This window comes from Arvicanthis niloticus, chromosome 2 (assembly GCF_011762505.2).
Source record: "Arvicanthis niloticus isolate mArvNil1 chromosome 2, mArvNil1.pat.X, whole genome shotgun sequence".
NCBI lineage: Eukaryota > Metazoa > Chordata > Mammalia > Rodentia > Muridae > Arvicanthis > Arvicanthis niloticus.
The window spans coordinates 115,612,618-115,627,687 of record NC_047659.1 but is presented as its reverse complement, the minus strand read 5'-3'; the positions used below and the strand labels follow the sequence as shown (position 1 = coordinate 115,627,687).

Genomic DNA, 15,070 nt, shown 5'->3' with positions numbered 1-15,070 from the left:
AATTGATAGAGGAAGAAGACACTGGATGCCAACTTCTGGCTTCCACATGTCCATGTGCGCAAAAGTAAAGAGTAAAAAAAAAAAGTTAAAATTTAGTTCCATTTAAATAGTGACAGTGGAACCCACACTCCTGTGATCTGACCTCAGGGGTAGAGCAGAAAAGGGCACCATGAATGTGCCTCCCCCTCCCCCGGGAAACATGGCAGGGGACATCCAGGATGGGAGATTAGTAACCCAAAGCCATGCTGCTCTGGTGCGGGTGTGCCTGCTTTCTCTCCCTCAGTAGACAGACTCGGAGACCCTGAGGGTAGGCATGCTACATCCTGTGTGTGTGCAATTCCTAACGCTTGTCCCCTAAGTCAGCTTTTGCCTAAGAGAACAGTGGGTATGCAGCACACAGCCCAATCTCAGAGTGGAAGGCAGTCCTCCAGCTCCTGTGACTACCACCGCTCTAGTCTGACTGAAAATTCCAACTAGAAGGCTGAGCTGGTGAACAAGTAAATAAAGATGTCTCTAGGCTGCCTGCTGTTGTCTGGAGAGTCATGAAGCTGCCTGCTGGGGATGGGCTCTTCTTCCCAGCACACATTTACCCGGGGGTGAGCGTTAGTCATCTCTCTGTTATTCAAATCTTTTGAAAAGATCCTACATATAGAGGAGGACACAGTGTTTCTGTTGACTCTCACCAAGCCTTGACGTCACAGTAGTGCAGAGAGGAGACAGGATTACACTGTCCTGACTTTAGGGACATCTCAGGAAGTCAGTGTCACAAACACAGGAAGGTTTAAAAAGCACAGTTTGAGCTGGGCAAAGTGGCATTCCATTGTCACACCAAGGAAGTTGTTAGACGCTAGGAGGCCATCCTGGAATGTGTAGTGATTTCAAATCTAGTTTGGGGTTTCAAACCTTATCTCAGAATCAAATCAAATCAAATCAAATCAAATCAAAATATCTCAACAACAACAACAACAAACCCAACAAACAAACAAACAAACAAACAAACAAAACACCAGACACTGCTTGAGGGCTCGGGATGAGCTCAATTCTAGAGTGCTTGCCCAACACGAACAAAGCTGTGAATTCATCCCCAGCACCACATAAACCAGGCATGGTGGCACTGGCCTGTAATCTCAGCACTCAGGAGGTGGAAGCAGGAAGTCATAAATTCAAGGTCATCCTCAAATACAGTGAGTTCAAAGCCAGCCTGCACCAAATAAGGCATCATCATCATCATCATCATCATCATCATCCACTTCTTGAAGCAACAGAGATAAAGTAATTTAAAGCTAGGCATGTCTTAAAAGGTCTCTTCTAAATAGTAAACCGTTGCCAGACATGGTTATTCACATCTGTAATCAGTGTGGTACTCAAGAGGCTGAGGCAAGAGATTGAGAGTTTGAGGCTAGCTGGGTCACACAGCTTCAACTGACAACAGCTGCCCATGTGTACAGAAGGCACTACCCCACTCAAGTCACTTGTCCCCTCAAGCACTGTGGAGCAGAGACGGTTGTCAATCCCACCTTATAGTCAAAGGAACTGAGGCTCTGATTGTGTGGGAAACAGTGCAGCCAGGAATGATGGACCAGGCCAAGGCCTTCCTATGAAGTAGGCCACACATGGCTCCGAGGCACTGAAGTAACACTGGGTTGTGGGATTGTAGAAGGTGGGAAAATCTGCACAGGCCTCAGACCCAGAGGCTGCACAAGCCCACCCCAACTTCTTCCTCTCCAGCTCAGACTCCTGGCATCTGCATATCTTCCCTGGCTGGTGGGCATTTCCTGGGCATTTCCTGGGCACATCCTTCTCTCTGGTGATAAGAGGCAGGGCCAGGAGCTCTGTCCCAGGGCTGAGCACTTGTCTGGAAGCCAGAGAAGCCAGGAAGTTTATCTCTCTGTTGAGAACCTAGTGCAGTTCCTGGGAACAGCCCTTCCCCAGGAAGCTGTGAGTCACAGCAGCTCCAGTGTGGACATTCTGGGGTGGCCTATGGGGCCTGTGTGTCTTGAATCACAATGAGCTTCTCCTGTCATCCTCAATGAAGAACCATTTAATATTTAAATAAAAAGATGTTGGGGCTGGAGAGATGGCTCAGTGGTTAAGAGCACTGACTGCTCTTCCAGAGGTCCTGAGTTCAATTCCCAGCAATCACATGGTGGCTCCCAACCATCTGTAATGGGATCGGATGCCCTCTTCTGATGTGTCTGAAGACAGTGACAGTGTACTCATATACATAAAATAAATAATTCTTAAATAAAAGATGTAAAAAACAGAAACTTTACACACAAATCTAGACTTCTACCTTCTTACAGATCACAGTACTGGGTCATTGTGTGTTGCTGTCTTCTCCATTTTTTTAGTGGTAGTTTCACACATTTTAATTAAAACACCAGAGAATCATGCAATGATGCCTGCGCTGGGTGCAATTCTGGTCCATAGGCTTGCACGTGCTTTGCAACTGGTTGGGTGATAGACCCTTGACCTCATCTTCATTGCTTACTGCAACCTCTGCGTCATCAAATCTCCAAAGCAGCCATGCTGCAGCATTATGCATACAGAATTACCATATGGTAAGTCAGACTGAGCTCCCGAAAGAAGCCAGGACTCAGGCGGAAGCATGAGCTTGTCACACATCACACGTGACCACTCCCAACTGGATGTGTAACACACGGACACCTCTCTGGTTAGGGTGAGGGAACACACATGGGATCTAAGATTCTTTACTGAATTAACTCTGGATGAGCTAAAAAACTACCAGTTTCAATAGAAATAATCATAGTTTCCACCCATTTCCCACCAAAAGACTCATAAAAGTCCCCTGGGCAGGGTAGCAGCAAGCATCTCACCTTAATACATCTACATTTGCCTTGTTCGCTCTTTGTTTCCTTGTTTTTCTTGGGCAGGCGTGCAACAATGAACATGGAAGCCACTGTCTGGGGTGTCTCAGATGTCCCTTGATCGCCTAGCACACTAGTTCTTCAACTGAAACTCACCAAGAGCCAAGAAGGTAACATTGTTCCCCAAAGGACCCATATCAGGAGGTAGAGGCAGAAGGATTAGAAGGTGAACATCATTCTTAGCTACACAGTGCGTCTGACGCTCATCTTTTTAAGAGGCGGGCTCAACATACACTAATCATATGGTCCATGAACAAGTCGTACCCCAGCTTTGGAATGCACCCCAGCTCTGGGACAATCTTAAAAAAAAAAAAAAAGAAAGACAGGAGCTTTCAATATCCCTCCTTTGTTACCCCCAAAGTGGAAATATGAGAACTTTAAGTCAGAGTTTTATGGAACAGCTTTTAAATCTGCCCAGAAGAAACCCAGAAAGAAACCCCTCCAGATCAAGGTGATCTGTGCTGCAAAGAACAGCTAGCTGGTGGGAAATGGGGGTGAAAGCTGGCAACATCTGCCAGGCAGGCACACGAAGAACCAAGTACATAGAGGCCTGCAGGCTGCTTTCAAATGGTCATGGTCTTCTGAAGAAATTCAGGAAGGTACTGAGTTATACTTCAGTTTCAGGGTGATTTCTATAAAGATGGCACTTGGGTGTTACTATGCCTTCCATGCCCCCAGCCCTCCTCAGTTCTCAACTGCACTAAAAATGGAATCGCAATATCTCACCCAGCTGCAATACTGGCCCCATCTCTCTCCTCTTTTCATCATTCCCTGCTGCCCTGACTCCTGGTTCTATACAGACCATCAGACGCTGCTCCAGGCCCCAGCACTGGCAGCTTCCTTGTTTAGAAAGGAAGCTGCCAGTCCTTTTCTCCCATACAGTTCAACCTACCTTTCATCTTCCCAAGAAGGCTACCCAGCAATCACACAGGGAGCCCTGCACCTCCTCCCCTCCCTCAAGCCCAGGCTTCTCTGTTATGAGAACAGAGACACTTAGAGCCCAGGACTCACCCTGCTCCATGAGGGCTGGTTCTATACCAGGTGGATTCCCAAATCTTGCATGTAAACATGTGTACATACATACTGCACCCTCTTCATCCACCCAGCCAATGAACTGAAAACTTGGTGTTATAGACCAGGGGTTAGCCAAGCTATGCAACAAAAAGTCAGTAAGTAAATCTCTGCTCTGAACAAGCAGTAGGTTAGAAGATGCTAAATGTATGGCCATTCTTTCTTCCTCTTATTTCCTTTGCTTTGTAAAGGCCTAATGCAGATCCAGCTAGAGAAACCCCAGGCAAGGATTGTCTCCTAATTTACAGCGCGCATCAGGATCTCTCAACCCCAGCACTATTAAAATTTAGGGCTGGTTAATGGTCCTGGGTGCTGTAGGAAGTTTGGCAGCACCTCTGGCCTCTGACCACTAGAGGCCAGTAGCTCCTCCATACAAGTTGTGGCTGCCAAAACTATTTCTGGAGATCAAGTGGCCTAGATTGAAACAGCTACCAGTCACCTGCACCTTTGAGACTCTGAGATAAGCTCTCTGAATCTGGAAATACAGAGAACAAAGACTAGAAGTGTCCCTATGTAGCTAATGTGGAGAGAAAGCAATCACAGATTATCCAGGTAGCTCAGCACGGGTCTGAAATGAGACAGAAACCAAGACACTCACCACAAACATAACTGAATGGCCTCTCCTAGCATAGAAGTGTGCTCATAGTGGAGTGTCAGATAGCAGCAGTAACACCACAGCTCCACAGACACGAACTGATGGACATCTTCAGAGCACACACTGGAATGATTCATTTTATAACCCAGATGGGAAGGTGACATCATTCACTCCATTTTCCACAGGGCAAGGGGCCCCTTGGTCTTCCATCTGTCTTTCTCTTACCTCCTTCCTTTTCTCCTGGTCCTGAATCTGTGGCTCAAGCAGTCTCCCTGTGCCACCCTCACAAGTAACTTAGATCTCACAGATGTCTTCTGCTATATCTCTTAGCCGTGTTATTGATAAAAAAAAAAACAAACAAACAAACAAACAAAAAAAAAACCGGGCCTATATTACCCATGCTGTTCTTGAACTTGTGTGCTCAAGAGACCCTTCTGCTAGGATTAGATATGTGTCACTAGGCAGTTTGAAGTTTTATTTTGTTTAAAAACACTAAAGTCCCCTGGAGCATATGTGGAGACCTGCAGGCAACATTCAGCTTCAGACACTGTTGGACATGGTATGCTGGAAACTGACCTACAAACCCACTTGACCTGTGTACTCATTGCTTTTTAACAAATACAGCACCTGCTATCTCATAAGCTCGTGGCATTCCTTGAAAGGCATGTCCTGGGGGGATGGCTTAATATACAAAGGTGTTGAAATCACTGGCATGTCTATACACCTAAAAGGCAGACTAGTGTCATCTCTAAAGAAAGCCACTGTCCCTGTGACCTCTCTGTGTGGTATTTCTTGGATGGGCAATCTAGAAAAACTGCAGAAGCAGCCACACTGCCTGGGCCATGTGGTGTGGGAATACTGCCACCAGGATCCCAGGGGTCAAAGCTTGGGTCCTGGAGACCCTAAAGAGCTCAGCTATTGTCCTCAATAGGATGATTAAAGAGAAAACCAAGCAAGGAGATGTATTCACTATGGTCAAGAACATCCAGAAAAGGGAAAACTGCAGGGGTCCAGTGACTATGTATGACTTGGCATGAGGTTTATGCTTTACCAAAGAGTAAGGATCACACGGTCCTGGTCATGGCGTGGTCTTCCTTATCCCTGAAACATCACTGTCCCAGCTCCCTCAGAACTGTGTGAAATCTCCCCTTCTGGCTGGCATCAGGCTTCATTCTTTCTCTTAGTATGAGACTTTTTCTTAGTCTTTCTCTTAGTATGAGACTCCTGGGGTCAACAGCAATTTCGTGGGACCTACTCTCTTAAGCTGCCTTTTCTCTTGTCACCATTGTTATATACCTGAGAGCAGAGTCAGGCTGGGTGGACTCCCATGTTCTACGTTGTCTTGTCTAGCAGTAGGCTGTTTCCCCAGCTGTAAAAGGAGGGGTTTATGCCAGCCAAACATTAACTCTTTGTTGCCCACTGTGGCGGCCACCAGCCATGTATGACTGCTGAACATCAAGATATAGCTGATATGAACTGAGACACACTCAAGTGTAACAGGAGATGGCTTTAAAAAAATATTTCAGCACATGTTCATGTTGTACATGCTAAAATATGCTATTGGAAATTAAAAATATTGCAAGTGAAAACTTATTTAGACCTTTTACTTTTATGAGATGTTGTAGTTACACAAATAAATTTTGCCTTTGAGGTTAACTTTACTTGTGTTTTTTTTTTTTTTTTTTTATTTTTAAAGGGAACAAATAAAAAAAAAACCTTCTATTTTTTCATATAGCTATGGAAAAATCTTAAATTACATCTGTAGCACATATGTCTGTCTCCATGGGACAATGGCATTCTCTAGCCTTTGTCTGTCTATCAGTCACTGTGGGCAAAAATGTATTTATAAAAAGCAGAAGGCACAGTCAAATGTCAAAGCAGGGGCACTTTGCAATATTACAAATAAACTGTGATTCTGCCTGTCACCCTGACTACATTTCTAATTGTCACTGTTATCACCATAAGGTATTTGGGGCTGTTTGGTGACAGACCATATGAGTGAGCTTCCTGTACATTGGCAGGCGATGCCATCTGCTCACATTCTTGGGGACAAGCAAGGAGGAAGAGAGACAGCCACACGCATCTCTATGGCTTTTAATTGTCCACAGATCCACAACAGGATCTGTTCAATTGAATTTGGTTCCACCTGTCATTCTTCATTCCTCTGCCATATCTTTCCACTGTTCTGAAACACTGACTTGACTTTGGTTGTGTTGTGCATATGGAGAAATGAACCTCCATACAAAGGCGATTCTGAGAACTCAAAAGCAAGGTGCCGTGAGGCTTGTCCAGTTCTGGGTGACTGAGGGTCTACTCTGTAGACAGGGTCCCTGAAGACCGAAAACCACTTCAGGTGCCCAGAAAAGACTGACAGCCAAGAGAATTCAGTCAGGATGAGACGAACCATCACCAAGTCAGTAGAGACAGATTTCAGCCAAGCACCCCCATCTGTTACCATGCCAGAAAGCTCTCCTCTGTGGTTTTTCCGACATGTAACTGCAGGTTCCCTGTTTCTAACAGACAAGCTCAATACACCAGATTGTCTAAACCATGCAAACCAACCACAGAGAAGGATTTCTGACATGCAGTCCCTGCTGGGATTAGGGTCCTTGAATGAACCCAGGATCTCAAGCATGCTACGAAAGTCGACCAGTGTGCCACTCTCCCAGAGGTTCTCAGCTGGTTTGCAATGGGCTCATGGGTGTCCAAAAGGCTCAAGCACTTGTGAGGCAAGGTGAGCAGGGTCTCTGTGATCCAAACACATTTCCTTCCTGGTTAATTAAGATCAACCTTCACCACATCCCTTAGGCTCAGGCAGGTGAAGAAGTCCCACTTAGGATAGGGGAAGTCCAGATGGGCATGAGTGGGCTAGCCAAGGAAGCACAAAGGCATTCCTATAAATGTAGGTGGCATGGGCTGGCCATTGTCTGGCATCATTCTGTACCAGGAGAGTGAAGAACTTCCTTTCAGGGCCCGAGTCATACAACAAAGGAACAGGAAAAACTCTGATGGAACCAAGTGGTGGATTGAAGTTTAAATCCTGAAACTATATTGGGACCACAGCTATGACTTTCTACATGCCATCTCTACATATGTATACACAGGTTTGTGTGCATGCGAGTGTGTGTGTATATGTGTGTATGTGTGTATGTGTGTGTGCATATGTGTGAACTTGAGGTCAGGGGACAGACAGTATTGTTCCTTAGGTGCCTTCCCCCTTTTTGTTTTGAGTCAGGATCTCTCATTGGCCTGAAACTTGTTCAATAGGATAAGCTAGCTGGCCAGTAAACCTGTCACCGCCTCCCACCTTGACATCCCTGGAATCACAAGTGTGTGACACTGCACCCAGCTTTTTATCTAGGTTCTGGGGACTGAACAAATACTTGTGAGGTAAGCACTTTATCACCCAAGCCATCTCCCAAGCTCCCCACATCCAGATCCTTACACACACACACACACACACACACACACACACACACTGACCCCCCTTCATTTTTACTGCAATTTTATTTTCAGACAAAAGTGAAGGCAGATTCCCACTTACTTAGCCTGTGTGAGTTTTGCTACCACTGGATAGTAGGTTGGTTCTATCCAGTCTGGAAGGATAGCCAAGGCAGAGGTGAGGGACAGGTGGTAAAAGGGTAAACCTTAGAGGCTGGCAGACAAAGGTTTGGCCTCAGGTGGTAAAGACTTGAGGGAAAGGCAGATACAGACTGATGGTCCTAGAATATGAAGGTGAATCCTGCTGACTTGATCTAAAGCAGATAACTTAGCTCAATGGGCCGTGTTTGGTGTTAGTGTAGCTGGATGGGAGCATCCTTCATGATGTCATGGACCATGTTTGGTGTTAGTGTAGCTGCACAGGAGCACCATCCATGATATCTACTCATGAAAGAATGAGGCTGGAGAGACTCTAGCCAGCCCAGGCCTGGCACACATGGTCCTGACAGACCTTGCTCCTTCCCCATTTCCTCTGCCTTGTTAAAAACCATTAGATTACATTCCTGAAGTTAGCCCCCAAGGTCCATTCCCTTATTTGGCCACATCCTCTCCTGAGGCTGACCACCAAGGTCCAGCTACCCAAAGTATTGAAGTCCAGCAATCAAAAGCCCCCTTTGGCTCACCTAATTAACCTGACCAATCAAAATTAAACACCTCATCCTAACATGGGGTTTCCCCTTTTTTAAACTGACATTTTTCTATGGGCCAGGTCTGTCTTTTCTCTCTCCAGAGACAGTCCTCTGTCGTCCCTCCCTCTCCCTTCCCCCAGGACATATACCCCTTACCCAGCTCCTTTGCCCCTTCTTTCCCCTTCTACTGTTCTCTTCCCCTCCTCCCTTTTCCTCTATCTTCTGTCTTTGTCCCTTATTCTTGTTTTTTGTCCCTCTAGAACAAATAACTCTCCTTAGTGTTGAGAACTTGGTTATGGAGTATCTTGAACAATTTCTTGGGTTTCCTACAGAGATCCTCAGAAGATGGTTGGTGTAGTGGAAGGAAGAAGGGCATCAACTCTGGGGACTTGCGAAAGATCTGTCAGCATGGGTACGTGAACTGTAGAGGCAGCGTGGAGGAAGCAGTGAGATTCAGGAAAAGGAAGGCTCATGATGACTGAACATCCATGTTCCTAAACCTGGAACAATGTCCAGCCTGGAATAACATCTTTCTTATATAAACTCTTTGATCCAATTCACCCTTCAAGTATGGTTGCAGTCGGTATACATTTCTATTACCCAGCTACACATAGCTGGTTACCCTGTATAGGGTTCCATGTCTCCTCATCTCTCCATGTTTTCATACTGGCTTCATGAAGCAGGAAAATAGTTTTTTTTTTTTTTTTTTTTTACAGAGGTAACTAAGGAAAATTAATCATGATGCTGTGAACAACTGGAAAACATGTGTGCCCAGCATAGGATTTATGTGGCTTCCAGGATGTGACCCTACAGGAACCATGACCAAGGGCATCCACAGTTACTCCAGGATGCTTGGGCCATCTGGGCCTTTCCCATGCACCTGTGTCTTCTAATCTAAGTTGCTTCCCTGAGCCAGGACACTCGAGAAACCACAAATCAAAGCTTGCCACTGGTGGTTAGCAACTCTGCTTTAGAGCACACAGCTGGGGAGGGAGAGTCGTGATGAAGAAAAGGTTGCTGAATGTCTTCCAATGATTGAGCTCTGCACAAAACCACAGAGCACTAATAACCACGGAGGGTGATAAGCCTAATGTGGGGCTCAGTTATGAGTCAAGACTCCCTACCTTTTATGATGTCTGTGGGGGAGTGCTTTACCACTACATAGGTGTCATTCTGAATTTAGCTCCACTCCTACCTGTTGTAGTAAATATTTAAGCTTAATTGGGGGTTTCTACCTCACCTTTGATCATTCAGTTCACACACAATCTTTATATTTATAATAAGCCTTTAAAGCACTAGATAGAGCTGGGCAGATATCAACACTTTTATATCTACTTCGCTACCAATAACCCCGAGATGTGACTAGCCTTGTTCTACCTGGGCTGCTCTTACTCCAACTGGCCAGCCCTCATGGCCATATTTTCATGGCTTACCTACCTCATTGTGTCTTTTTCTCTTTCCACCTCCTTCTCTCTTCCCTTCCTCTTCTCCCCACCTCCTCCCTCCTCCTCCTCATGGTCTCTCCTCAGACCCCAAGCCCAGGAACATAAACTCCATCTGCCTTCATTCTATCTAGCTATAGGCTGTCAGCATCTTATTCAACTAATAGTTTTAAATTAAAGAGCAAGGTCACATACCATTGCTTGGTGTATGTGCAGATTCTCTTGTCTCTGGAGGCAACCAGGCCTTTGGAGGCCAGCATTTAGCATTACAATACATAGCAAAAGACCAAATCTCAACACCTACCTTCCAATCTCAGCTGTCAAGTGAACTTCCTTAATAGTGATTTCTCTGGAGCCCCAGGTTAGGCTGCCCATTCTCTGAGGCCTCATATACTCCATACCCCCAGAACCTGTTGTCTTCCATGATGACGACACTGTGATGCTGGGCTGATTTGGTAGTTACCTTTCTTTGCTGCCAGACTAGAAGTTCCAGGAAGCCAGGTGTGGCTTTTAGTTTTTCTCTAGCTGGTCTGGGTCAGGGCTTGGTGGAATCACAGGTGCTTAAGAGACATGATTCTAAATAAGGTAAGTCCTGATGAAAGACCCTATGGGTCCTAGAATGTGCTGAGGGGCAAAGCACATGGGCCACTGGATCCAGTTTACTGTTACTAAATGTTCAAGGGCATTACTTTATCCTTACAGATCACTCCATGCTGGTGGAGACCACTGGACAACAATGTCTTCACCAGGAAGACATTTTCACACAAGGAAAGGGGGAAAAAAAAGACTTCATAAGAGTGACTACCATTTACATGAACATCTAACGTAAAGTATGTAATTTAAGCTCTGTCAAACATAGATAAAATAAATGGTTCAGATGCCTTTGCCAGAATTTTCCAAAGGAGGCTCTGACCCAGGAGAGGTCAAGAAACGGAACTCACAGAGGGTTTAGCTAGCTTTCACCTTTTCCCTGGTTGACTCCTTCACATAACCTAAGACGGTATTACAAGCCATTTACTGTGCCTGCTGCTTCACTGAAAGCTGAAAATGAAAACAGGACTGAAAAAAAAAAAAAAAAAAAAACCAAACAAACAAATAAAAACTACCCAAAACAACTGACCAAAACCGACGTTAGGACAGACAGTCCATTGAGTCCAGCAGGACATCTTCCTTAGAAAATTTCAAACTCAGTCCTGACCACACTCTATTTTCTTTCGCCCTGACTTTGAAGTCTAACTACTATGTAAGCTATGATTCCACTAAGGTGGTAATTAAGGACTAGCCAATATTTAGGCTAATTTAGGCAATGCTTTGGGATAAAGCAGTGTTTGAGATGGTGCTTTTGCATGCATATCTCAGTGTAAGATACAATCAAGGGCTCTGGGGTTCAGCTCCTTGTCCCTCAAGAAACTGGAGGATAAACCTCCTCCCACCCGTCTCATGTGGAGAAGTTTACACTGGTTTGATGAAAGCTGAGTAGCCTAGCTGAGGGTTGAGGTTAGTTATTTGGACACAGCTTAACTACCTGAACTGAGAACAGAGGTCATTTGTGTCAATATTACTTAATTCTTCCAGGATCTTCCTCCCCATAGAGTTAAGGCTATGAGTCAGTAAATAGCTTTTCTGTTTGCTGCAGAAAATCCCAACAGTTTGATCACTTGGGAGAACAGCATGCTTGTCAATGGTTTGCTCAACAAGACTCACCTCTGTCTGCCAGTTCTGAGACACTACCCACCACGCTTCGCTAAAATCCAATCTGAGCTGCTACCTGCTACCAAGCTTTGCTAAAATCCAATCACACTCTGCTTTGAAGAATTCAGCTTAAGGGACTTGGGACTCAACATCTAAAGCCTAGCAAAGCACCTCCCAGGGGTCCTTTGCTTAGATACTGATGAGACCATTGCCCTCATTTCAGCAATAAATGCAGCTTTGCCCTATCAACAGGGTTTCTGGTGAATTTACCGGGGTCAACCTTTGACATACTACCAGTCCCAATCTCTTTGGAAGCAGAAAACATAGATAAGACCAAATACATACTTATTAACACTAAAGGGCTTACTAACCATAAGCACCCTTTTCCCTTTCAGTAATAAAGCAGTAAGGTTTCCTTGGTGCGCCTCCTCTGGGGACAAGGGCCATTGTTTGGAATACCTGACTGCAATACAGTTCATGTGCACATTTAACTTCCTTTAGTTTATTCTTCCCTCCCCAGGGCAGGGGATGGGGAGTGATTCAGGATGTTCCAAAATAAATTTGCATTTATTTGAGGCTTTTAATAAACAAGTCAAAAAGCCACAAGAGGGAAACTAATTTGCAAGGACACATTAGAAATGACCAAATCTTAACCATACGTACTCCATATAAAATACCCTTTAAAAAAAAATCTCGAATTAAGTCAGAAAGTTACTTTAGCCCCAGCAATGCCCACATGAAACAGTCAAGTTGTATGGGTTTAATCTTTACCCTTGCCCCACCATAAGAAACCTTTGAGTGTTTGGGAAAACACACCAGGAACTAACATTTGATCAGCTTAAGGTGGGGTCCTTGGAATCAGGGTTTTGCTTTGGTTTTCTTTTTCTTCTGCACTTTAATGATTCAGTCAGATGAACACACTGGTCTCACACCATTAATTTTCTGGAAAGTAAAGTCCAGCTTTCATCCTGAAATTTCCTAGCTTAAAAAGCCGGAACAGCTTTCCACTACAGAGCCCCTCTAGGGTCCTACAGTGTGGCATCTCTGCCCCAGCCCCCAGCCAGTGAGGAAGTATTAAGCTACAAAAAGCCCCAGCCGGCTGAGCACCGACCCTGCTCACGGGCAAGCTCCCCTGGCTCCAGCTGGTTCAGCCAGCAGGCGTCCAAGCTCCAGTCTGCAGCTTAGGGTGCCTGCAGCTCCTCAGGCAGCCACGCAGAGGGAGCAGAGCTGAGATCCCAAATCCAGTTTCCTTTTACCTTAAAGAAACTTCCTCGTTTGTCCAGACCTCGGGCGCCCATGGTCCAAGCTGACATCTCCCCCAGCGAGGCTCTACTGCAAGCCGGGGACTCCTGAAGGTAGAGACATTTTCAGTGGTTAGTCCAGCCTGTAGGAAATTCCTTTCTAAGCCACAGAGCACTCACAACAACAGTGCTGCCAAGATCTTTTTCCGTCAACAACATTGTGCCATTTATTTCCCACCAAAGCCCTTACATCTCCTTTCAGCCCGGTTTCCTGCCGCGGCCAGCACTCTTCCTAGACTGTGCCCCACCTCACTGCCCCACCCCCTCTGCCAGCAGCTGACGTACAAGGTCCTCAGGACTTCAGGGAGCATAAAGATGGCTTTGTGTGTTTGCTTGACCCCACGCTGAAGTGCAAAAGGAACCAATATTAGTTGTCCCCATAATCTGCTCTGAAAGCTTATAGATTTCATATGGCAGATCGCAGAAGAATGGAGTTCTCTATGTCCCAGGAAATCCTGCTGTTAGGCACTGAGGTCAGCATTCCCTCAGTTAGCTCTCCTCCCGGGCAAGCAAGGTCAGCAGAAGGGCACTAGGGAGAAATCCCTCTGTTCCCCCCCCCCCCAACCCCGCCCCACACACACCCTTAGAAGCCAGTGGGGCTGGGATGCAGCCCAGAGAGTCACTGTTTACAGAGCTCATTTGTGTAAGGGGCGCATGAAAACAGCTCCAGGATCATCCAAAGGCTTGGGGGTAGGGATCACGTTGGAACACAGAGGAAAATTTAAAGGCAGGATAACAACATGGTCCTGAATCATCGCCGAGACTATCATGCTTGGAATTTCCCTTCCTAGAACATAGCACAGAAACCAATAATATCTGCACACACCCTGCAAAGACTTCCATCTTCATTTCAACATTAACTGGGTACACACACCTGGTGCAATAAACCTGGCTGAGGCAGGTGTGTCCTGGGGTGGCAAGGGAAGTCCCCAAAGCCTTACTTACCCAGTAAAACTACAGTCAGTGAAACTGTACAGGTTTAAACAGAAAGCTCACAAAGAGTTGTCTCTCTCTGTCTCTCTCTGTCTTTCTCTGTCTCTCTCTCTCTCTCTCTCTCTCTCTCTCTCACAGACACACACACACACACACACACACACACACATACACATCTTTCAACCACACACCAGCATTCCTACTTGCTATAACATGCACAGGCCAGGGCACATTGCAGACATGAACAACACAGGAAGAAGTGCAAACATCACTTGAATCATTAAGGAATATTAAACGTGGTTGGGCTGCAGGCATGAAGTGGTGAGGTACCAAAGCCTGGGTGACAGAGCCAGCATCAGACACTTGGATGTTGAGGTCAGCGTTAGTGACAGTCAAACAGGGGGAAAGGCAAAGTCTACCACAGAGCAATGCACACGGGTAAAAGCAAGAGGCTTTGCAGGGACTTCTTTGGCCCCCAAACTGCCTCTCAACTCACACTTACAGTGAGCTGTTTGGTTGGACTCAGGTGTGGCATCTCATCTAGGCAAAACAGCATCTCACATACGCAGCCTTCCTTCCGAAACCTCCTCTATTGAGGTTGTTGCCCCATGTCTTGGTCACTTTCTCTCCAGCATTCTGTTCCATTTGTGATCCTGCTGGGATGAAGAGCAGTCTTCCAAAACCCTCCTGGAGAGATGGCAAGTTTCATGGCAATCTCGCCAATTCCAGAGGTTCAAGTTCCCGGCTCAGCATCTGAGTGGAAGCCCAGCTCCAAGACCTTTGAAGTCCATCCTTATTAGCAACGTCCATAGACTGGCGTCACTCCAGAGGGAAAACACAGCTCTGTGTTCAGAACCAAAGTGGGATGGGAACCTTGGGCAGCAGATGATTAACCGTTTAGACCCAGAAACACGGACACTTTAATGAAGCATACAGTTTAAACAAACCTAAAGCTTGTCATTTTTTCCCCCCCACTTCTGGACGTTTTCCTGGCAGGAGATTCCACATAGCCTGGCAA

The 15,070-nt window shown here is 45.8% G+C and overlaps 1 protein-coding gene across 8 annotated transcripts in view; it reads right to left on the bottom strand.

Moving 5' to 3' along the window:
• Rin2 (Ras and Rab interactor 2) overlaps positions 1 to 15,070 on the bottom strand; it is a 201,180-nt gene that overhangs the window by 86,545 nt on the left and 99,565 nt on the right. For 4 of the 8 annotated variants that reach the window (XM_076929902.1, XM_034495200.2, XM_076929903.1 and 1 more), the window contains one exon: positions 13,075 to 13,167. In XM_076929902.1, the coding sequence (XP_076786017.1) occupies positions 13,075 to 13,131 (57 nt within the window). In that variant the 5' untranslated portion in view covers positions 13,132 to 13,167. Of the gene's footprint in view, positions 1 to 13,074; positions 13,168 to 13,309; positions 13,373 to 13,404; positions 13,530 to 14,554; positions 14,802 to 15,070 lie in introns of those variants that run through there. The other 4 variants (XM_076929901.1, XM_034495202.2, XM_076929905.1 and 1 more) reach the window with 4 other exon arrangements.